General features: G+C 48.2%; 1 protein-coding gene across 1 annotated transcript; it reads right to left on the reverse strand.

The window, feature by feature from the left end:
- Positions 1–144: 144 nt before the first annotated feature.
- On the reverse strand, positions 145–16,128 carry OPTN (optineurin). Its single transcript, XM_035127658.2, has 14 exons — positions 15,974–16,128; positions 14,557–14,718; positions 12,898–13,100; positions 11,783–11,947; positions 11,276–11,352; positions 11,000–11,128; positions 7,326–7,407; positions 6,218–6,333; positions 5,925–6,077; positions 5,241–5,334; positions 4,373–4,531; positions 2,843–2,973; positions 2,560–2,633; positions 145–494 (listed from the first exon to the last, which is right to left on the reverse strand). The coding sequence occupies exons 2-14, from the start codon at positions 14,705–14,707 to the stop codon at positions 370–372; spliced, it is 1,659 nt and encodes a 552-aa protein (XP_034983549.1). The 5' UTR covers positions 14,708–14,718; positions 15,974–16,128; the 3' UTR covers positions 145–369.
- Between the last annotated feature and the right edge of the window lie 7,347 nt (positions 16,129–23,475).

Consider the following 23,475-nt stretch of genomic DNA (forward strand, 5'->3'; position numbering starts at 1 on the left):
GGCAAACAGCTGCATAGGCTCAGTTGCACTTACAGATGCCCAGAAGACTTCTAAAATGGGCACACACATGCACATACATAAATGCACATCCTTTCGATTCTCATACAATTCTACCTCTTATAAATATTTTAGTTCAAATAATCATTATGGTGTTGGCATCCTCAGCTTTAGCCAGCTTTTTTTTTTTTTTTTTTTAAAAAGCTAACTGGCTAACCCAAGGCATAAAATGAAAACCTAAAAATTCCTGTTGAAATAAATAGAAAAAGACTATTAAATTTCAAAAATCAGGCTCCTTGCTAAGGAGTGTGAATTGACATATTCTGTTTAAAAAGTGCATTTCTCATCTTTGAGAATTCTTGAGGCCAGTGCTTAGATGATACAGTCCATGACATGAATCTGAAGTGTGTCCATATCAGGAAGAATTGTTCCACACTTCGGACAAGAATGTATTGGGACACTCCTTTGTTGCTGCTGCCAAACCCGATCTTCTGTTCCTGCAGAGACAAATTTCATTTTTGAGAATGAAAGGAAGAGATATAATATAATAATCAAGATGGTCAGGTCCTCTTGTTGAAAAGTCAGTGTTGCTAATCTTTTTGCACTTGTGGGCACATAGGGAATTTTGAGAGACAGCTGTGGGCACCAACCCCTCAAGTAACTTTTCTCCTCTCTCCCCCGAGAGAACACACACACTTTGCTTTTTTCCACTGGGTCTCAGTAAAAGTCAGATCCAATAGAACTGAAATGGATCCTCTTGAACTTGCATGATTTTACATCATATCCCCCCCCCCAAACACCACAATAACAGTGACCTATGGAATGAGTCCTCATGATTCCCCCCCTCCCGAATGACAATAAAGCAACCAACAAATTGCAGAAGACATTTGTAGATAAATAAGCGGCCCAAGTGGGTTCTCAGGTGGATTTCAAAGCCAATCCCTATGCCCACAGAATTCTGGAGAAAGTTCCTAAGAGAAAATATGGGCCATCTAACAATTGCAGCACCCTTAACAAACTACAGTTCCCAGGATCCTTTGGGGGAGCCCATAACTGCTTAGAGTTCTATGATGCTACTTTAAATGCACAGTGCAGATGGGTCCCGAATGCTGTACCATACAAAAGTCCTTGCATATAGAAACGATCTCCTATATGTATTTTGAAGCTCAACATAAAAAAAACCAAGATCATGGCCACTGGTCTCACCACCTCCTGGCAAAAAGAAGGGGAAGAAATGGAGACAGTGAGAGATTTTACTTTCTTGGGCTCCTTGGTCACTGCAGATGGTGACAGCAGTCACGAAATTAAAAGACACCTGCTTCTTGGGAGAAAAGCAATGTCAAACCTAGACAGCATCTTATAAAGCAGAGACATCACCTTGCCTACAAAGGTCCCTATAGTTAAAGCTATAGTTTTCCCAGTAGTGATGTATGGAAGTGAGAGCTAGACCATAAAGAAGGCTGATCGCCGAAGAATTGATGCTTTTGAATTATGGTGCTGGAGGAGACTCTTGAGAGTCCCATGGACTGCAAGAAGATCAAACCTATCCATTCTTAAGGAAATCAGCCCTGAGTGCTCACTGGAAGGACAGATCGTGAAGCTGAGGCTCCAATACTTTGGCCACCTCATGAGAAGAGAAGACTCCCTGGAAAAGATCCTGATGTTGGGAAAGATGGAGGGCACAAGGAGAAGGGGACGACAGAGGACGAGATGGTTGGACAATGTTCTCAAAGCTACCAACATGAGTTTGACCAAACTGCGGGAGGCAGTGGAAGACAGGAGTGCCTGGTGTGCTCTGGTCCATGGGGTCACGAAGAGTCGGACACAACTAAACAATGTATTTTGAAGCCACATAGCCCAGGAGTAGATTTATCTCTTAAACTAGGCTTCCTCAAACTCAGCCCTCCAATTGAGACTACAATTCCCATCATCCCTGACCACTGGGTCCTGCTAGCTAGGGATCATGGGAGTTGTAGGCCAAATACATCTGCAGGGCCGAGTTTGAGGAAGCCTGTCTTAAACTGTTGTGTGAGAACCGGACCTATGGAAATCTCAACAGTTATGCCACATGAGGAGCTATTTTTTGGATGTGTCTAATAATCTTGCAAGGAGGCATACTCAATGAGCAATTACAGTCTATTCACAGCTTCTGGAATAGGTAGGTTTGCAAAAAGTAAGTTTTGATGGCAAAAATCTGAGGGTGGCATTCCATTATGTTTTACTCGGAGGTGATCCACTGAAGTTATTACTTGGAGTAATTCCTGGAAAAGACCCTGATGTTGGGAAAGATTGAGGGCACAAGGAGAAGGGGATGACAGAGGACGAGATGGTTGGACAGTGTTCTGGAAGCTACGAACATGAGTTTGACCAAACTGCGGGAGGCAGTGAAAGACAGGAGTGCCTGGCGTGCTATGGTCCATGGGGTCACGAAGAGTCGGACATGACTAAACGACTAAACGACAACAATTTGGAGTAAAGGTTAGTTGGATGCCACCCTGAGTTTGTTGTGTGAACCAAGAGCTGTGGTGTGACAAGTTTCTCAGTTTGACCTTTTAATTTTACCTCCTTGAGAAAAGTGAGGCTGGCCTTGATCTGATGGGAGTCTGTGCCGAGTTTGCATTTCTGCCAGCATATTCCTGGAGAGAGAGAAAAAGATTGCTAATGCCATACCCTCATTTTTATGGCTCCCCCCCCCCAAATCAGCACGGCAGTGAAGAACTGAAAATGGAGAGAAAGGATGCAGCCCAATAAACTTAATTTTTTAAAACAGTCACACTGTTCTCTCCTCTCACAAAATATTGAAGACGTTTCAGTATCTAAACATTTCCTCTGATCCATTTCTCACCTCCCAAGATCTTCATGGTTTTGCTTCTCTGCCAGCAAGTATGCTAGCTGGGCAGCTAATTGCTCCTTTTCCTCGTGGATCTTCTCCCGTGCTGCTCGTTCAGCGTGGAAGTCAGAACAATAGAGCTCCATCTAATCAGGGAACAAACAGGAGTAAAGATCATGGCATGCTTTAAAAGGAGATAAATGAGTCAATTTGAGTTAATATGCTGCCCTAATCCTGGTTGTACTAGCTAAAGGATCCTGCCTCACCAAGCATCCTCAGCCACCACCCGCCATGAACCACCATTGGCAGCAACAGCTGCAGGTATGTTCTATGCTTACGATAATATTTTATTCTCTTGCTAGTTGTGCTATTTAAGTGTGCATTTTATACTTGACTTCCTCTAGTAATGTTTTCTCTTGAAATCTTTTAATATAATATTTTAGTTTTTTGTTAATTATGTAGCTCTGAATGTATACTTGTTTGTCTTCAGTATTGTTTTATTTGATCCTTTAATGTAGGTTGTAAACTGGTTTGAGTTTTTTTTTCTTAAAAAATAAAGCAGTATAGAAATGAAAATTAACAACAACAACAACTTATTTGTTTACACAATCAAGACTTCAGAATTTGGATTACAATCATAGCAGAAAGACAGAATAATCTTAGCACTAATCAGTTGGATTTATCAAAAAGCAGAAAACTGCAATCAACATCAAATGCCTAATTAATTGCATAAAAATATTACAGTCAAACCAAGAACAATAAGTAGTTATTTTCCCCAATGTGTAAAAAGCTTTTGACCATGTAAAGTGGTATTTCTTATATAATACTCTTGAATCATTGCATTGTTAAGTATAATAAAGGGTCACAGTTTAAAAACTAGATTACTTTAATGTACTACAAACCCTCAAACGTCTATGTAAATGGTTCACTCTCCTCCCAATTTAATTTACAAAGTGATATACGCCAAGGATGTCCATCCTTATGTACTGAATTATTTAATTAAGTGGCACACATAAAAAGGTAAAGGGACCCCTGACCATTAGGTCCAGTCATTACCGACTCTGGGGTTGCGGCGCTCATCTCGCTTTAATGGTTGAGGGAGCCGGCGTACAGCTTCCAGGTCATGTGGCCAGCATGACAAAGCCGCTTCTGGCGAACCAGAGTAGCACACGGAAACGCCGTTTACCTTCCTGCTGTAGCGGTACCTATTTATCTACTTGCACATTGAGGTGCTTTCGAACTGCTACACACATGCATATGATCGATTCCTATATGCCTGTTATAATAAATAAAACTTTTTAAAGGGGAAAAAATAAACAATAACAATAATTTTATTATTTATACCTGGCCATCTGGCTAGGTTTCTCCAGCCACTCTGGGCAGCTTACAAAATAAATGGATTATCTTCAATGTTAGTCATACTTAAGAGCAGACCCACTCAAATCAACGGGCTCAAGTATTTTAAGTCAATTGATTTCATTCTCTCTGCTTAAGAGTGGAGCAGGATTTCACCCAACCACCACATGACAGGTGTCCTTACAATACCTGAGCTCGGAGGATAGCCACGGTTTCCAGTTCTTCCTCTTGCCTTGCAATGGTCTGCTTCATTTCATCTATCTGGAACTGTTTGGCAGCTAGGGCTTCCTCCGCCATAGCCAGTCTGTGAATAAGTTCCTCAGCTGTAGCCTTATTGACCCTTTCAGCCTGCAGCAGGTTTAATCAGGGTGAGGAACAAAGTGCAATCAGAGACATCTTATGGTTTCTGGTGGCCTGGCAGTCTAAACCTGTGAATGAGCCACATCGCAGTGCAAGCAGCTGCTCCCAGTGCAAAAATCAGGAGGGGGAAACACTGTGGTCACAGCTTGGTTATGTGGGGCTCTGCATCCTGTTCTACTTCCCCTGTCTGGAAACCTGTACTAAAGAATGGAAAAGTATGGCTGCACTATGTTGCCGGTGAAGGAGACCATGATCTCTCCTTAGGACGCAGTCATCCCTCCCCATTTTCTGCTCCCATACCAATAAATGCTCTAAAGCATAAATGCATATGTCATGACCCACCTCTCCCACAATTATCGTTTATCAATTGCACTTCCTCTTTAGTCTTCTTTCTTTTTTCTCTTCTACACTACTTAAATTAGGGAAGTTTTTATTAAAGCTGGGCTAAACCTCAGTACTGTCTAATGTTGCCATTTTTAGTCATTTTTGCTGTTGCATTTTATTATGAAAAATGCAAATGGAAAAAAGCAGCTTGTGCAACACAGCTGGAATCATGCAGAACCACTGGGAGATGTGGGCACCTCCTGCATGTTCTGAACCTATTGAACCCCGAAGGAACTTTCACAAAGGGGGTGGAAATGCTAGTCATTCCACTTCCTTACATAGCACTGGGACTATTCTTCAGAGCAAGGCTTACCTCTTTGTCTTTTAGTTCTTCAACTGTCTGCTTTGCTTTGGTCAGTTCAGGTACAAGCTTGCTATAAGCATCCTGCAATGTGTTAAATTTCTGTCTGTTGGAAAAGACAAGTAAGACAGATAGGAAAATAAGCCTTTCTTCCTAAAATTGCTTATTTGACGACTTTCTGCTTTGTTCACTTGTGTCCTTCAATGATTTCAGAGTTCCTCAATAAAAGAGAGATAATTTCTGGGTGTATTAAATTTCAACAACAAAATACGTATAGACTGTGTGCCAGCCTTAGGACCGTTTCACATATATTGCACTTCAACAAACAGAATGTACACCAGAACAGGGATCTATGGCAAATCCTCTGATAAGTGTATCATTTTATCATATTCACATTTTCTCTACATATATTGGGGGAGAGGGGAGAAACTGAATGTATCCTTGTAAAATGCAATGCATGAAGAGGCCCTATACCTTTTCTTCACACAATGAATTACCAGGGTAGGGCAATTTCAGTTGGAAACCTAATCAGCACCACAGCTTTCCCTAAAGAGAAGGATTTTTTTTGTCAGATTTGCAAGCTCAGTTTAGCTGAACAGTACAGTAGTGACAAACATGGAGGCGGAAATAGAAGGTGCACACCGCAGCCGCATTTTGAGTCTCACTTTCACCACCCGCTCCTGAGCCTATACTCACTGCTCTTCGTTTGCTCTGGCTTCCTCCAGCTTGATTTCCGACTGCATGCTCTCCACTTGAAGCTCCAGCTTCTTAATGGTGTACAGCAGCTGCTGCTTCTCATCCAAGTCTCCAGCACTTCCGCCATGCTGCTGTCTCTCAAGAGCCTGGCACCTGCGAAGGAGATCATGGGGAACTTCACCAAGGGAGGGAGAGAAATGCTCCGCCGGAAACTGGTTGCCCCCCTTGAGGGATGCTCTGCCTCAAGAAAATATAAATGCCTGTTCTGATAGGTAATTTAACAGCACTCTTACTTTTCTTGCAGCTTCTTCTGGATTATCTCAGCATCTTTTAATTTAGCATGCGTCTCCTGAAGTTCTTTGAACAGGGCAGACACTTGTAGGTTTAGAGTCTCTATTTCATCACCCACCTGCAAGAAACGGGCAAAACCACCTAAAAACACAGGTTGAGTCCATACACTTACTCCAAACTGAATTAACAATACAGCCCTGCTATTATGCTTCTAGTTTTTCGCATAACTAGTCAGAAAAGAATGTCACTAGTAGCAGATTTGAGTTTAAATAGTCTGAACGTACAAACAAAAAGGAGCCTCTTGTCTGCAGCAGAGGCAGGATAGGCACAAGAGCCATTTCTATAATGGAGCAAGGGGCTTCTGCAAAACCAATTTGCATTCCCAACTGTTTCTACCAAGCAAACAATTGTTCCTCTCTTTGAGGAGGCCACACAGACCCTGAGCTGCAAGGGATCCATGCCAACTCCCCTGACCTCCCTCATTTGGTGTCTACATGGGTATGGCCAACCCATTGGCGGTGTCATCTCCAGTTCAATGAGGCCATGGAACTCTGCCTGTCAAGTTTCCCAGAGGCAAGTTTACAGCATGCGTGAGATATTCTGAGACACAATGATGGTCCAGATCAGCATTTGCATTAGTGGGCAGTTGTGTGCAAATGAAGGCATGAGAAACTTTAGAAAGTTCACTCTGCCCATTGGGTGACGAGCATTCTAGAGCCCATCCGTAGGAAGGACAATTCTACCCAAAAGCTACCAACAAGCATGTGCTGCTTGGCTGCCCGGGGAGGTACATACGCAGACTGCCCTGGTGCGTGCGTCGTGACGTCACGACGCGGCCTGACGCATGCATCGTGCCATCACGACGCACGCACCAGGCCGGACTGTGCATGTCCACACATATGCAGTCCATCCGCAGCGGTGTGTTTGGGCGGCTGCGGCAGCGGCCAGTGTGCTCAGGCGGCGCGCTCGGCCGGAGGAGGCGAGGGGCGGGCCAGGGGCTGGCAGCGCTGCCCCGTGAGCTGCCCCCACCAGACTGGGGCCAGGGGCACCCCGCCCCTCCCTTGCTATGCGCCTGCTGGCATGGTGCATTAATAAATGAGCCACACTTACGCTTTCTGCTCTCTCTTTTCCTTCCTCCTCCTCCTGTTCCGTCTGAGTGCCTTTCTCTGCAGTTTTATTTTCTAACAGAAGTCTGTGAAACACAAGAATCCAATTCCAATTTAAACATACTAGTACGTAAGTCATATTGCTATAGATTTGATGGGAAAGGTCATGAGAACATGTGACAGTCAATGATATTTTCCAGAAGCCCTTCTCCACTCTTAAAGCAAGTGGGATTCATTGCAGAATCTCTTCACTGTCAACACAAGAATACAAGATTGCTGCATTTGGGGGAATGTGTAAATGCGTAAGTAGCACAGGTCAAAACTACTCCAGCCACAGGGCATTCTCTCTTGCAGAGTAGAACAAACAGTTGCCAGTGAACTAAGAGCATAATTGTTTTTTTCATGCTACTAAAGTATTTAAATTTTTTTTAAAAAAAAGTTTGTAAGTACAGTAGTATAATGGGGGACGCGGGTGGTGCTGTGGTCTAAACCACTGAGCCTCTTGGGCTTGCCGATCAGAAGGTCGGCAGTTCGAATCTCCCTGAAAGGGTGAGCTCCCGTTGTTTCGTCCCAGCTCCTGCCAACCTAGCAGTTCGAAAGCACGCCCAAAAGTGCAAGTAGATAAATAGGTACTGCTACGACGGGAAGGTAAACGGCGTTTCCGTGTGCTGCTCTTGTTTTGCTGGCCACATGAACCAGAAAAACTGTCTGCGGACAAATGCCAACTCCCTTGGCCTGTAAAGCGAGATGAGCGCCGCAACCCCAGAGTTGTCTATGACTGGACTTAACTGTCAGGGGTCCTTTACCTTTTTATTTTTTATTTTTATTTTTTTTAAAGAGATTTTTATTAATTTTCAAACAAGAAATACACAAACAAAACATATAATATAACACTGTCCCTTCATTTTCCCTCCACACACCGGTCCACTTCTGCCACCAGTAGGACCCGTGTGCTTTAGGAAACAAAGGGGTCCAATTGTGAATTGAGTTCTGCTTCCCCCCTCCCTCCTCCCTCCATATCCCCCCCCTGCCACTGAGAGAACAGGGAGGAAGGGGTTATGGGGATCTGCATCCCCCAACTCTTTCATAATCATAATTAATTAACCTAAAAAGAAAAAAAAAGAAAGAAAGAAAGAAAAGAGAAAAAAAACAAAAGGAAAATTGGGAAGAGTTCAAACTTCCCAGTTCTTATTATTTTAACATCTTAATTGCGACTCCCTCGATAGTCTTCCTTATGGTTTTCCTGACAAATTCTGATTACTTATGGCGAATTTTCCAACTCAGTTTCAAATCTTAATCTTATAATATTAACTCAATCCTCCTCCTTTTTCATGCTGCCCTCCCACAGGTCCCCTCCTGCCACAAGAGGTGCCTGCAGGGCACAGCACTTCCAAGGTTCCATTTCCTCCTCACCCCTCTGGGCACCCCCTGCCACTGAGTGCCTCAGAGTAAGGAGAGGGGGGCAGGCAGCTTTCTGCCTAAACACCTCACTTAACCTGCAATAATTTACAGTAACTTAAAAATTCTTTCCCAACCATTCTTATACTCCCTTAAGGAAACATAACTTTTTTTTCCCTTTCTTTCTTACATTCCATCTCCTCTCCCTAAGTCTTTTTCCCCCAATTGGTTCAGCATTTCCATTGTCATGCCAAGATTTCGAAGACCGTCTTTCAGAAACCAAAACAATACCTTTTAACTAAAGTTTTTACCCCACACCCATTCTTTCCCAAATCCATCTCCAGGCCTTTGCCCCCCCCTGCCCCTGTCCTTCCCATCCCTCAAAAACCCCACTCCACATTTTAACCCCTCCAGGATCTTCAAATCCATTAAACTTTAAGTCCCTTTGTCTCTCATCTTCTTGTTCTAGTTGTTTTTCTTCCTTTTGGAGGTCATATTTTGCTTCACCCCAAACAAATTTGTCATAGTCCAAGTCCTCTTCCAGTTGTTTCTCCTCACACACAGTCTCAGAATCAGCAGTCTCCAAATTTAAATTATCCTCTAAGTCCTGGACTTGGACTTCAATCTCAACTGGTGGTAAGTTGGGATGTTGCCGTTCCTTGTAAAAATCTTCCCATGACAGCAAGTAGTTCAGCACAGTCTCCTGGAAGGCTCGAGACAGCTTTGTTTTCATACCTCTCGTAACCGCAGATAAACAGGGGGTAGGGAACAATGGGTACTGGAAAATTCCTTTCTCAGACGATCGACTCCATTTTGGCTGTTCTTTTTCTTAATTCTTAACTCAGTCCCAAATCCATTCTTACTTCCAATTTAAATAGTTCTTTCACATTTTCAAACAATTTTTCCTGTTCACAGCAGTACAATCAATCCACCCGGTCTTTTGACAGTTTGACAGCTTTTGACAGCTGTCAAAACACTCTTCCCCTTAATGCCGCTGTACCTCAAGGGGTGCCGGACTCAGGGGCTGAGATGGTTCCAAAAAGTCTTTTTCCCCTCTCGGGTCCACAGTTTCAAATTCTTTCGTTATTCGGCTTGGGATTTTTTTTTTCCAAACGCCTCCCAGTTTCCCATTAGGAAGAGACCGGCTTCCGTTTCTTTAAGTCTCTCCTATTTTCCAATCAGCAAATTTAGGATCCAGATCAAAGTTCCACTTACTTCTTTAGGAATCTTTAGTTTCAAATCGGAAGAATCCGCCGCTTGCCGGGTCAGGACTCGGAGCTTCGCTTCCCGGAGGTAAGATGTGGCCCAAAATGGCTCCCGCGGTTCAACCCCACCGGCTCACGATCGCTCTATTGAGCTCTCGGGCGGCGGGGGATCCGCCAAACGGAGCAGCCGCTGGACGCCTGAGTCATCGGAACTCTCGATCCGATGCTTTTACGGGGAGTCCGCTCGCTCTGCGGACTTCCCCCCCCCTCCGAGAAGCCAGGGACTTCGGCACGCGAAGTCCCTGCGTCCTTCTCACCGCCGCGACGAACCGGAACCCAATATTCAAATAAATACCTTTTTAACTAGTATAATGGTTAGAGTGTTGGACCTGGGGGACCAGGGTTCAAATCTCCACTCAGCCTTCATGAAACTTACTGGGTGACCTTGGGCCAGTCACCGCGTCTCAGTCTAACCTACCTCACAGGGTTGTTGTGGAGATTAAATGAGGAGGGGGAGAACCACGTACACCACACCTTGAGCTCCTTGGAGAAAAAGGCAGCATATAAATGCCATAAATATAAATATTAAAATCCCAAACACTTTAGATGCAACTTAGGTTATTAGGGGCTTACAAAAACAGCATTAATGGCCTTACAGTGTAGCTCAGGCACCCCCAAACTGCGACCCTCCAGATGTTTTGGCCTACAACTCCCATGATCCCTAGCTAACAGGACCAGTGGTCAGGGATGATGGGAATTGTGGTCCAAAACATCTGGAGGGCCAAAGTTTGGGGATGTCTGGTGTAGCTGAACAGATGGTAGGGACAACATGTGTGAAATGCTTAGGAGAAACTCTCAGAAATACGATTGTAAGTTCAGGACTTAACAGCCTTGTTTGAGATCATGTCTATACATCAAAACACTGAAAAATGGATTGTATTCAACGTTAGCAGTGCTTAGAGCAGACCCACTGAAATTAATGGACATGACTACCTGAGGTCCATTAACTTCAGTAGGTCGCCTCTGAGTAATGTTGGATTCAACCCAATAATTATAAGCTATAGAAGGTCGCCACCTTTCCTTCTGCTCCTGGAGCTCCTTTTCCAAGCCTTCTCTCTTCTGGATCTCGCTCCTGAGGGAATGAAGAAGCTGGCTGACAGTCAACGCTTCGGTTTCCAACTTTTTTTTTGCTTCATCCAGAGATCTGCAAAACAGAAGAGAGCAGTGAGTGCCGTGGCTGGAGTGTTGCACTTCACTCTTCTTGTTTTAATTCCCTTTCTCCAACAGAAGACTAGGAAGAGTAGCACAAATCAAAACCTACCCTTAGGAGCAGCCTAGGAATTCTACTCACACACTGGGAGCTGCATCCCTCATTGTTTTGCCATGAAGGTCTTGAATTTCTTTCACACCTCCGTTTAATTCTCCTTCCTGTGGAAAATTGGAAGGGGGGAACATGGCAACTCTGAATCTGACATGTTGCAGTTATGTGATGCATTGCATTAATCTCCCTCTAACATAATCTAAGAAAATACACACGGAAGACACTAGGTCAATAATAATATGAACCAACAAAGCCCAATCTACAACTCAGTTAAGCCAGAGTGCTGAGATTTCTAGACAGTGGTGATCAAAAGCTCAGGGCCCCCGTCAGCTGGATGAGCCGGATTCTCCCCCCTCCAACACCAGTGGGCTAACTTCCCACATTTTGAAATAAGTGAATAATGAACATTAGCATCTAAAGTGGGGGGGGGCACACCGTAAGACTATGAAGCCCAGAGATTACCCAACTGCACAATTGGCTCCAGGCCCACCTCATCATGTCTTTCTTTCTCTGGGGGAAGGGACAGCTCTTGCTTACGTGCATCCTGATCTCCACAAATGAGTCCTCAGTTCCGATGTTGAGTTTAAGCTGTAGCTCTGAAATGATGGCAACCAGATCAGCCTTCTCAGCCTGTAGCTTCACCACTTGCGTCCTCAGCTGCTCTAGCTCCTGGGCCATCTCCTTTTTGGAAACCGTGCATCCCTAGGAGAAGCAGTTTAGATGGAGAGGGTTAGAGAAGCCAGGAGATACAGGAGGAGAGTGTGAAGGACGTGCCAAATATTAACTATGCCCTTTTAAAATGTGGTTCTTTTTTGGGGGCGGTTGTTATTGGGTTGTTTTTATTTGGATTTTATATATTGTGGTTTTATATTTTGATTTTGTTCTGTGAACCGCCCTGAGACCACCGGGTATAGGCCAGTATATAAATGCAATAAATAATAATAACAATAATAACTGGACATTGAGATCATATAAGCCCAAGCTCTCTGCCCCTGCCGTCTTATTTATTCGTATTAAAATTTGTATTCCAGACATCTAGTGCCTATGTGTTTATCTTCCCCTTTTATAATATTGCAGATTGTAAATCTTACTGTTTTATTCCTTTGATCCGTTTTAAACTTTTGGCATATACAGTTGTACCTTGGTTCTCAAATGCCTTGGTACTTGTACGTTTTGGCTCCCGAACACCAAAAACCCAGAAGCAAATGTTCCAGTTTACGACCGTTTTTTGGAAGCTGAATGTCCAACACGGTTTCAGATTGAGTGCAGGAAGCTCCTGCAGCCAATTGGAAGCTGCGCCTCGGCTTTTGAATGTTTCTGAAGTTGAATAGACTTCCAGAATGGATTACGTTCGAGAACCAAGGTGTGACTGTGTGACTGTGTGTGTGTGTGTGTGTGTGTGCGCGCACACACACACACACACACACAAAACAACAACTGCAAGTTATTTTGAAGCATTTTATGTAGTTAGTGACAAATCAATGTAATAAAGAATATGAACTGCACCTACGACTGCAGCCTTAGACAGTTAGCTATTCACAGTGTCCTCTTTTTTTTTTTGTTTGTCTGGCAATTTAAAAAAAGTTTCTCTAGCTGTATCAATTTTTATAGATGTGCCCCAGGCATGCACACACGCTCATAGTTTTATTCACCTTTGTGGACCCTTCCTCTCTCTCTTCTAGAGTCTGGAGTTGCTTTTTCAGGGCTTCATTCTCTACACATTTGGTTGCCAAACACTGCCTGGCTTCCTTGAATTTAGTTTCATAGAACTCCCGCTCTTCCTTCAGCTTCTCTCTCCACGTGGAAAGCTCTTCAAAGCGATCCTTCATAGCTTGATTACGCTGCCTCATGGCTTCTGTTGGGACACGCCAAAATACTGCATTAACAGCATGTATCAATCTACTCCTGCTACTCTCCCTCCCCAAACCTGAACTTGGATACAGTATAGGCAAAATACACTGAAGAAGGCAGGGCTTGCCCGAGACATTTTGGCACCCGAGGCAAAACACAAACGGGGAAGGAGGAGTGAAGATCTACATCAGGAACAAGTGGGGAATAAAGCTCTACTTTGGGATCTGCTGCCCCTGTGGATCCTGCCACCTGAGGTGGTTGCCTCACCTTTCCTCATGGCCCTGGAAAGTTTCATGGATGAAACTGCACTTTTTTCAGTGCTGCCTGGCCCACTGGGGCGAAAGGGGCACTGCTCTGCCAACCTCGGTCTGCCTTTGGCCAGCCCCCACCTGCCTGCTTTCTTACTTACTTACAACCTATCCAGGGGGTGGCACTGGCTGTCAGCTCCTACCTCAAGTTTTGTAGAACTCAGCAGGTGCGGAGGACAACTGGAATTGGAAAAGAGAGTGCCTCTGAGCACTCACACAGTGCTTTGCTAGTGAAGTAACTACAGTTGACGGTCTAAGCATCAAGAACTAAGGGAACACAGACTCATAAGCTAAGACCCCTAGGTCATTTTCACATGTACTACTAGCAAGTCAAGTGTCCCCCATCTTCCTGCCTAAGTGTAGAACCTTACATCTGACCCTACTGAAATACATATTGTTAGTTTTGGCCCAGTTCTCCAACCCCGATTCTGTCTTCTGCAGCACTGGCTACCCCTCCCAGTCTGGTGTCATCTGCAAATTTAATGAGCACCCCCTCAATACCGTCATCGGCCCAGTATACCTGAAGGAGCATCTCCACCCCCATCGTTCTGCCCGGACACTGAGGTCCAGCTCCGAGGGCCTTCTGGTGGTTCCCTTACTGTGAGAAGCAAAGCTACAGGGAACCAGGCAGAGGGCCTTCTCGGTAGTGGCACCCACCCTGTGGAACGCCCTCCCATCAGATGTCAAGGAGATAAATAACTACCTGACATTTAGAAGACATACGAAGGCAGACCTGTTCAGGGAAGTTTTTAATGTGTGACATTTTAATGTATTTTAATTTTTTGTTGGAAGCCACCCAGAGTGGCTGGGGAAACCCAGCCAAATGGGTGGGGTGGGGTACAAATAAATTATTATTATTAATAATAAAGATGGGCTGTTTGTGAGGTGGGAAGAAAGCACATTGTTCAGGCTACCTTAAGTCCCACATATATTAACAATCATATCATGCATCTCTCTAATCATGCCACCATAGAAGCAGGCAGTCTCCACGGACTAGACCCAGATCTGCTTAGCTTCAGCGTGTGCCATGTGCCTCATGCCCCAAGCTGAGCACTCAGGACTCAGTCAGAGGGCAATTGGCTCAAACAAGCCGACCATTCAAGGCCATCTCCATGAAGCCATGTGGAAGTGCATGCAATGCAAATGGTTTACCTTTAAGCTCATTGTTCTCAGTAATGAGCTCTTTCATCTGCTGGACCATCTCCTCAACCGTGGATGTGCCAAGGGGGGGAGGCGACACACTTGGGTGCCCATTTTCCACCTCAGTCTTGCTACACTGCCCATTTAATGGCTTCTTGGACATTGCTATAGTTACTTTGTAAAGAAAGAAAGAATAGATAATTATAATAATATACCTTCCAATGATAGATCGTGAAGCTGAGGCTCCAATATTTTGGCCACCTCATGAGAAGAGAAGACTCCCTGGAAAAGACCCTGATGTTGGGAAAGATTGAGGGAACTATGAGAAGGGGACGACAGAGGACGAGATGGCTGGACAGTGTTCTTGAAGCTACGAACATGAGTTTGACCAAACTGCGGGAGGCAGTGGAAGACAGTAGTGCCTGGCGTGCTATGGTCCATGGGGTCACGAAGAGTCGGACACAACTAAACGACTAAACAACAACAACAACCTTCCAATGGGCTGTGGTTTATATACATGAGGAGGAGTTATCTAGACTATGGAATTTTGATGAATGAAAACATTTTACTAATTAGTACACCTAGTTCTCATCAGCACTTCTGTAGACATTGGTCAGGCCAGTACGATGTTTAGAAGTTTCTGGACAAGTGTGCCAAGGGGAGGGGAGGAGAGCAGGAACACACCGACTGCCCATGCCCCACCAATGCAGGTATTGGATGTTAATGAGAAAGGGATTGGCCCCGATTGGCCCAGGCTTTGCAACTGCATGGAAGATTTCTCATTAACGTTGTACACACAACCACTGGAGAGGCACAGCCAACAATGGAGTGTGCCTCTGGGGGTGAAGTCTAACCACTGTTAGCAGCACCAAAGTGATCTCACTGGGGTGCAAGCCTGGCCTGGGCAGTGTGCCTGGAGGTCCTGACGACAAGACCCCCCTCTAGACCTCACTGATGTGGTCCGGTATCAGCTGGGCTGCAGGAGTTGCCCAAAAGAGGCGTACAGGACGGCATCCAACTGTCTTAAGGACTCCACTCTGAATTTGTGTAGGGTTTACTCCCGAGCCTTTTCTTCTCCTGAAGTTCTCCCGCAAGGCAGCGAAGGTTTAGGATCAGAGCTCTCCTCCTCCTCTGCGTCATGGCAGAAGGGGCGGGGCTGAGCCCTTGTCTCCCTCGGCCCGCTCCCCTCCTGCCCCTTCCGCGCAGGGAGCCCCCCAGGGCAGACACGGCGCTCGTGCCGGGACGCAGGACGGGCGCGCCCCCGTCTCCTGCAAGGACGAAGGACCGCCTCGCGCAAGCGGACCCGCCCTGGGCTTGGCGGCCTCTGGTGGCGGCTGCCCCGCCTTCCCCCGCGACCGAGGGGCTCCAGGGAAAGCGCTGCCACTCAGGGAAGGCGCTGACCCCCCGCCCGCCCCGCCGGGCCACTCACCGAGGCAGCAGCCCCGGCAGCTTCTCTTGCCAGCCGGGGGGGGGAGGGAGCGGTCGGAGTTCCTCTTCTCGGGCGCCGGTTCCCGCGGCGGCGGCGGCGGCTGTGGTTTCCGCAGCTGCCGGCGCTCCTCCTCCTCCGGCCGCGAGCGAGCGAGCAGCGGCGCCGCGAGGAGGCGCTGGGCTGGGAAGGCCGGCCTTTCCCCCTCCCGGCCAGTCAGCTGACGGAAGCGGCGGCCTCCTCCGCTCAGGTGCCTTTCGGGGAATCCCCGTGCGCGAGGGGAAGGGCGTGTCGCCTTTCTCAGGCTTGCTTCAGTTCTGCTTGTCCCTTGCATTGCTGTGACCTGCCGGCGGCTCCGTTTAAAATGCACCGTTTTAAGGAAACGCGCCTGTGCTCTTCGGTGCTTTCGCATTGCGTTCCTACTTTGCAAAATCCATCTCCCGCTACCCGTAACTGGCGGCATTTTATGCCCAATGCGCCCACTCTCGGCGCCCCGGGTCACCATTCCTAACACTCGACTAAGTGGGAGTCGGGCTGTTTAAAGCCCGTTTCTTCCCCCAAAGAATCCGGGGAAGTTAGGCGACCCCCGAGCCAAGGAGGATAAGTAACTAGACAACATTAAGAAGACGCCTGAAGGCAGCCCTGGATAGGGGAGGTTTTTTAAAAGGCGTTTAATGCTTTGTTATGTGTTATATGTTGGGAGCCGCCCAGAGTGGCTAGGGCAACCAAGTCAGAGGGAGCCGCTACTGCTTAATGCAGGAGGATTCTGCTTCAAATGAGAAAATGGGGCCTGAGTGTGTGGGCTAGCTAGGGGTGCAGCCTCAATAGCCTCCTGGGGCACAGTGTTGCACCCACACAGACTATGGCACCTTGAGTTCCTTGGAAGGAAGGAAAGTAGTATAAATACAGTTGAATAGTGGGTTGACATAGCAGATGACCCAGCTATTTCTCCAAAGCAGCTCTTTATTTGGAAGCTGGAACAGAAATGACAGAACAGCTCAGCCGGCCTCCTCCTCCTGATCGCCGAAGAATTGATGCTTTTGAATTATGGTGCTGGAGGAGACTCTTGAGAGTCCCATGGACTGCAAGAAGATCAAACCTATCCATTCTTAAGGAAATCAGCCCTGAGTGCTCCCTGGAAGGACAGGTCGTGAAGCTGAGGCTCCAATACTTTGGCCACCTCATGAGAAGAGAAGAATCCTTGGAAAAGACCCTGATGTTGGGAAAGATTAAGGGCACTAGGAGAAGGGGACGTCAGAGGACAAGATGGTTGGACAGTGTTCTCGAAGCTACGAACATGAGTTTGTCCAAACTGCGGGAGGCAGTGCAAGACAGGAGTGCCTGGCGTGCTATGGTCCATGGGGTCACGAAGAGTCGGACACGACTAAACGACTAAACACAAGGCTGGCAATAATGCAACATTGTAACACAACAACAACAACCACCTACGGTTTCCCGCCTAAACTAACTGAGGAGGAGCTGAGTGGAAACTATATACAGTATCCCCCTGCTGGCCCAGGGTGAGAACTTCAATACATAACACCCCTCCCCACCGAGATAAGGTGTTGGTTACAATCGTAATGGTTTCATTATATACAGCACTACTTGTGTTGGTTCAGTTAGGCACATAAGCATATTGGTTTCATTATATACATACGTCCCCTTAGTAATGCAGCATTGCATGTCCAACAACATAGTCTTTTAAATAAGTTGGCGTTTGGAAACCCTTCCGGACCATCGAGGACCAGTGCCAGAGTCCGGGAGGCCGCCCGAGTCTTGTTGAAGCTGCGGTGCATCCAGAGGTGGTGTAGAACCCAAGTTCCCTGGATCCACTGGTGTGGACGGAACCACCACGAGCGGATTTGGCAGAAGGTCTGGCACAGCAGTGGTCTGAGTCTCTGGAGAGTCAGGCAGACCCTCCGAAACTGCTCCCTACACTTGAGGGAGGTGTAGGCTGAGCCTCACCTTCTGTATGCGTCTGTTCTCGAGCTAGGGGCGCAGTTGGGGTCACAGCGGTAGTGTCCAAATCCCCAACCCTGCGCCTAAGCTGTTCAAAATGCCAGTGACACAAACGTCTGTTTTCGAGCGCCACCTGGTACGAGAGAGGCCCAGTGACTCCCACTACTGTGGCTGGCACCCAAGGAATGTCCCTGACAAAGTTCCGGGCAAAGACCTGATTCCCTGGAACAAAGGACCGTGGCGTGTTAGCACAGCCCGGGGGTTCAGCCACAGTAAATTCTGCGTGAAGCCGGTCGAGCGGAGATCTGAGGTGGCGGCCCATAAGCAGTTTGGCAGGACTCCGCCCAGTGGCCGCATGAGGGGTGATGTGTTGCACGAGCAAGTATTCGGCCACCCGCTCGTGCCAGTCTCCCTGGTTCAGGTGTGCCAGTGCCTCTTTAGCCGAGTGCACCATTCTCTCCGCTTGCCCGTTGCTGGATGGGTGAAATGATGCCGTTAGGGCATGGTGGGTGCCCAGTCCCCAAAGGTACCGCTCAATAATGCCTGATGTGAACTGCGGTCCGTTGTCAGAGACAAGGGCATCAGGACACCCATGCATTGCAAAAAGACCCCGCAGCACCTGGATGACGGTCTCAGTAGTGGTGGAGGGCATCAGGGCCACCTCCAGGCATTTGGAATAGGCGTCCACCACTACCATAAAGGTCCAGCTGTGAAACGGGCCGGCAAGATTGATGTGCACCCTCGACCAGGGTGTCTTGGGTGTCTCCCAGGTATGTCCCTTGGCTGCTGGCAGTGCAGGCCTCGATTCTTGGCATGCTTGGCAGGTGGAAACCCAAGAAGTGATGGCATCGTTCATATTAGGCCACCAGACATAACACTGAGCCAATGCCTTCATCTTGACGATTCCTGGGTGGTCAATGTGCAGAGCCTCAAGCCTCAAGGACACGTTGACAGAGTCTTTGGGGAATCACGACGCAGTTTCACCACAGCAGACAGCCATGATGAGATGAGAGTTTGTGTTGTCTGGTTGCAAATGGCTGGAACTCTTGATGCGAAAGGCCCTTGTGGCCACCCCCTCCACACCCAGTTGAGCGCACGGCTGATGGTGCGGTCCTGGACAGATGCGGAGGCCACATTGGCAGCCGATACTGGTGCTGCTGGATGCTGCTGGGTGAAAGAGGAGAGCGCAAAATATGGTCTGAAGCTCAACATCAAAAAAACCAAGATCATGGCCACTGGTCCCATCACCTCCTGGCAAATGGAAGGGGAAGAAATGGAGGCAGTGAGAGATTTTACTTTCTTGGGCTCCTTGATCACTGCAGATGGTGACAGCAGTCACGAAATTAAAAGACGCCTGTTTCTTGGGAGAAAAGCAATGACAAACCTAGACAGCATCTTAAAAAGCAGAGACATCATCTTGCCGACAAAGGTCCGTATAGTTAAAACTATGGTTTTCCCAGTAGTGATGTATGGAAGTGAGAGCTGGACCATAAAGAAGGCTGATCGCCGAAGAATTGATGCTTTTGAACTATGGTGCTGGAGGAGACTCTTGAGAGTCCAATGAACTGCAAGAAGATCTTTAAGCAGGTCTTTAAGCAGAGGCTTGACAGGCATATGTCAAGAATGCTTTGATGGTGTTTCCTGCTTGGCAGGGGGTTGGACTGGATGGCCCTTGCCAAAGAATTGATGCTTTTGAATTATGGTGCTGGAGGAGACTCTTGAGAGTCCCATGGACTGCAAGAAGATCAAACCTATCCATTCTTAAGGAAATCAGCCCTGAGTGCTCACTGGAAGGACAGATCCTGAAGCTGAGGCTCCAATACTTTGGCCACCTCATGAGAAGAGAAGAATCCTTGGAAAAGACCCTGATGTTGGGAAAGATTGAGGGCACTAGGAGAAGGGGACGACAGAGGACGAGATGGTTGGACAGTGTTCTCGAAGCTACGAACATGAGTTTGACCAAACTGCGGGAAGCAGTGGAAGACAGGAGTGCCTGGCGTGCTATGGTCTATGGGGTCACGAAGAGTCGGACACGACTAAATGACTAAACAACAACAACTGGTGCTGCAGGAAGGTCCTCAATCAGGAGGAGCGATGAAGCAGGAGCCGGGTCTTCCACAAGCGCTGGAAGAGGGCAACGGCTGAGGGCGTCGGCATGGCCCAGTGATTTCCCCGGGCGATGGACGAGGTGGTAGCGGTAGGCAGCCAGGAAAACAGTCCATTGCAGCATGTGTGGCGAGAGGACCAGTGGAGTTGGTCGATCACCGGCTTGTGGTCGGTGATGAGGTCGAAAGTCCTGCCGTAGAGGTACCGTATTCATGGAACCTCTTCACTCCAGCCACAAGTGCCAGTGCCTCGTTGTCGAGCTGGCGGTAATTCAGTTCAGCTGGAGATAGCATCCTGGAAAAGTAGGCGAGCATCTTCTCTTCCGTCTGGAAAACGGTGACTGAGGACGGCGCCGGTGCCAAAAGGTGAAGCGTCGCAGGCAAGGACCAGCGGCCTGGCTTCACCAGCACACTGTCCAATGAAAGGAGAGCCTTGACCGCATTGAAGGCCGCCGTCTCCCGATGACCCCAGGACCAAGGTGTCTTCGTGCTGAGGAGTCGGTGGAGAGGCTCAGCTACAGTCGCTTTGTGGGGCAGCAACATGTTATAAAAGTTCAGCAGTCCCAGGAATGCCTGCAACTCCGTTTTATTCTTTGGGATGGGGGCCTGCTGGATGGCCTGGATCTTGGATGTCGTCGGGTGAAGGCCGGAGGCGTCAATAAGGTAGCCCAGAAACTCCACCTGTGGAACGACGATCTGGCACTTTTACTTCTTCACCTTGAGCCCAGCCTCCTGGAACCTGGTCAGCACGGCGTGGAAGCGTGAAGATTTTGCTCGGTGAGCGTCCAAATCTGGCTGTGCTCTGATGTCCATCAAATCCCATCCTTGTCGCCAGTGTTGAATAGTGGGTTGACATAGCAGACGACACAGCTATTTCTCCAAAGCAGCTCTTTATTTGGAAGCGGGAACAGAACTGGCAGAACAGCTCAGCCGGCCTCGTTTTATAGGCAGCCGGCTGGCAATAATGCAACATTGTAACACAACAACAACAACCTACGGTTTCCCGCCTAAACTAACTGAGGAGGAGCTGAGTGGAAACTATATGCCCCTGCTGGCCCAGGGTGGAGAACTTCAATACATAACAAATACGTATAATAAACAGGTAAAGGGGCCCTGTAATTTGAGCACTCTGCAAAGCAAGGCAAATTCCCCTTCTGGTACCCTTCAGCCAAGATAGCCTCTGATGATGCGCAGAGCAGGGTGGAGATGAGAAAAAGTTGTTGTTTAGTTGTGCGATCCTTCATGACCTCAAATAAGCCTATTTGGTCTCTCTTGTTATGAGTCCTGCCTGCCTTCAGGCCTTTGCAATGCAAAACTGCCGGCTTTCATCTTGAGGTTGTGCAGCCATTTCTCTGGCTTCTGCAATTTCAGCAGGCATTGCTCCATTGTCAAGCCTACATTTTAAACAGTAAAAACATGCTGTTAAAAAAGAAAGCAGAAACTAATTTTGTGGCAAGTGCTTCATGCAACATCATGCCACATGCAGCCCCAGATGGAAGGCACGACTAGCCTTATACTATGGCAAACTTCGCTCTGCATCTATGTCAGCCTCCAACAACCGTGTTTTGGACCACAACTCCCATCCCTCTCGGCCACTATTCCGTAACACTGGAGGGCACCAGGTTGGTGAAGGCAGAGTTGTGTGAATATTAGCTTTGCTCTTCTATTAAAATGGAATAATCTGTTAGGAATTGTATAACATGGAGGATGTTTCATTGCTGCAAACTGAATGTCCTCCAGCTTACACAATCCCTGCCAGCTCTGCAGTGCTATGATTCTTTGTTTGAGACAGGGAGCTGTCACACACTTTCTGGGAGCCTTGACTTAAGGCCATCATTCATCTCTGCCGCAGTCTTCCTCTGCTACTTCTAGTTTTTGGTCCAATGCCATGACCTCTAATCGTCAACATCAGTGCTGCAGTAAGTTGCAAATTAATTTTACCAATTTATGAGAAATGCATTGCTTTTCTACCGTGTTTCCCACATTTTAAGACACCGTCTTATATTTATTTTACCCAAGAAAACAAGCCTATGGCTTATTTTCGGGGGGTGTCTTTTTTTTTTAAAAAAAAATACTGTACACGTTGTTGCTGCTGGGTCCCACGGACTCAGGGCTCAGGACGTGCAGCAAGCCTCCTTCTCCTTCTGCCACGTTGCTGCTGCTGGAGGCGGCCTGCCAGGTTGGCGCCCAGCTGCGCTGGCACTGGGCATGGGAGAGAGCAGGAGACTGATCAGCCACTGCGGCATCGCGCTGCCAGAGACTCGCAGCCACTGAGGAGCTCGCGGCACTGGGGCTTGAGGGCGGCTCTCGCCTTGCCGCCCTTTCTCCCGCTCCCGGGGGAGACGCGGCTTCCATCCCCCGTTGCCAAGGAAATGGCCCAGGGGAGAGACGCCAGAGCGGAGGGGCCGCCCGGCTGTTGCCACCGCCAAAAACGGCAATGCTTAGGGCCGCCTCCTCCTCACGCGAGATGAAGTAAAGCCCCTCGAGCGGTCTAGGGCTCGCTTCCGAATGCGCAGGGATAGGGCTGCGCCATTAAACTGCTTGCAAACTCCTTGGAAAAAAGAAACGTGTCCTGCAGAGCGCCAGATCAAGGAGGTGGCCTGTGGGGTTGTCGCCGCTCAGCACCGCGCAGAGCGCCGGATTGAGGAGCCGGTCTGCAGAGTCGGCGCCCAGCAGCGCGGCGCTGGATTGGGGAGGCGGTGCTTCGTGCGGAGCTGCTGGGCACCGACCCTGCAGACCGGCTCCTCGATCCGGTGCTCTGGGCGGTGCTTCTGGGCGCCGACCCGGCAGGCCGCCGGATCGAGGAGCCGGTCTGCAGGGTCGGCGCCCAGCAGCTCCGCACGAAGCACCGCCTTCCCAATCCAGCGCCGCGCTGCTGGGCGCCGACTCTGCAGACCGGCTCCTCAATCCGGCGCTCTGCGCGGTGCTGAGCGGCGACAACCCCGCAGGCCACCTCCTTGATCTGGCGCTCTGCAGGACACGTTTCTTTTTTCCAAGGAGTTTGCAAGCAGTTTAATGGCGCAGCCCTATCCCTGCGCATTCGGAAGCGAGCCCTAGACCGCTCGAGGGGCTTTACTTCATCTCGCGTGAGGAGGAGGCGGCCCTAAGCATTGCCGTTTTTGGCGGTGGCAACAGCCGGGCGGCCCCTCCGCTCTGGCGTCTCTCCCCTGGGCCATTTCCTTGGCAACGGGGGATGGAAGCCGCGTCTCCCCCGGGAGCGGGAGAAAGGGCGGCAAGGCGAGAGCCGCCCTCAAGCCCCAGTGCCGCGAGCTCCTCAGTGGCTGCGAGTCTCTGGCAGCGAGATGCCGCAGTGGCTGATCAGTCTCCTGCTCTCTCCCATGCCCAGCGCTGGCAGGCGGCGGCATGGCTTATTTTCGGGGTATGGCTTAAATTTTACAAAAGCTTTCAAATCCTGCCATGGCTTATATTATGACTACGTCT

The sequence above is a fragment of the Zootoca vivipara genome, chromosome 10 (genome assembly GCF_963506605.1).
Source record: "Zootoca vivipara chromosome 10, rZooViv1.1, whole genome shotgun sequence".
NCBI classification, from domain to species: Eukaryota; Metazoa; Chordata; class Lepidosauria; order Squamata; family Lacertidae; genus Zootoca; species Zootoca vivipara.

Bases quoted from the DNA above. Each gene is read 5' to 3' on its own strand.
- OPTN (XM_035127658.2), bottom strand. From the start codon at position 14,707: ATGTCCAAGAAGCCATTAAATGGGCAGTGTAGCAAGACTGAGGTGGAA. The intron at 13,101-14,556 runs GTAAACCATTTG...GTGTCCCAACAG, and splicing joins TGAGAACAATGAGCTTAAAG to AAGCCATGAGGCAGCGTAAT. The intron at 11,353-11,782 runs GTAAGCAAGAGC...AATTTTCCACAG, and splicing joins TTGTGGAGATCAGGATGCAC to GAAGGAGAATTAAACGGAGG.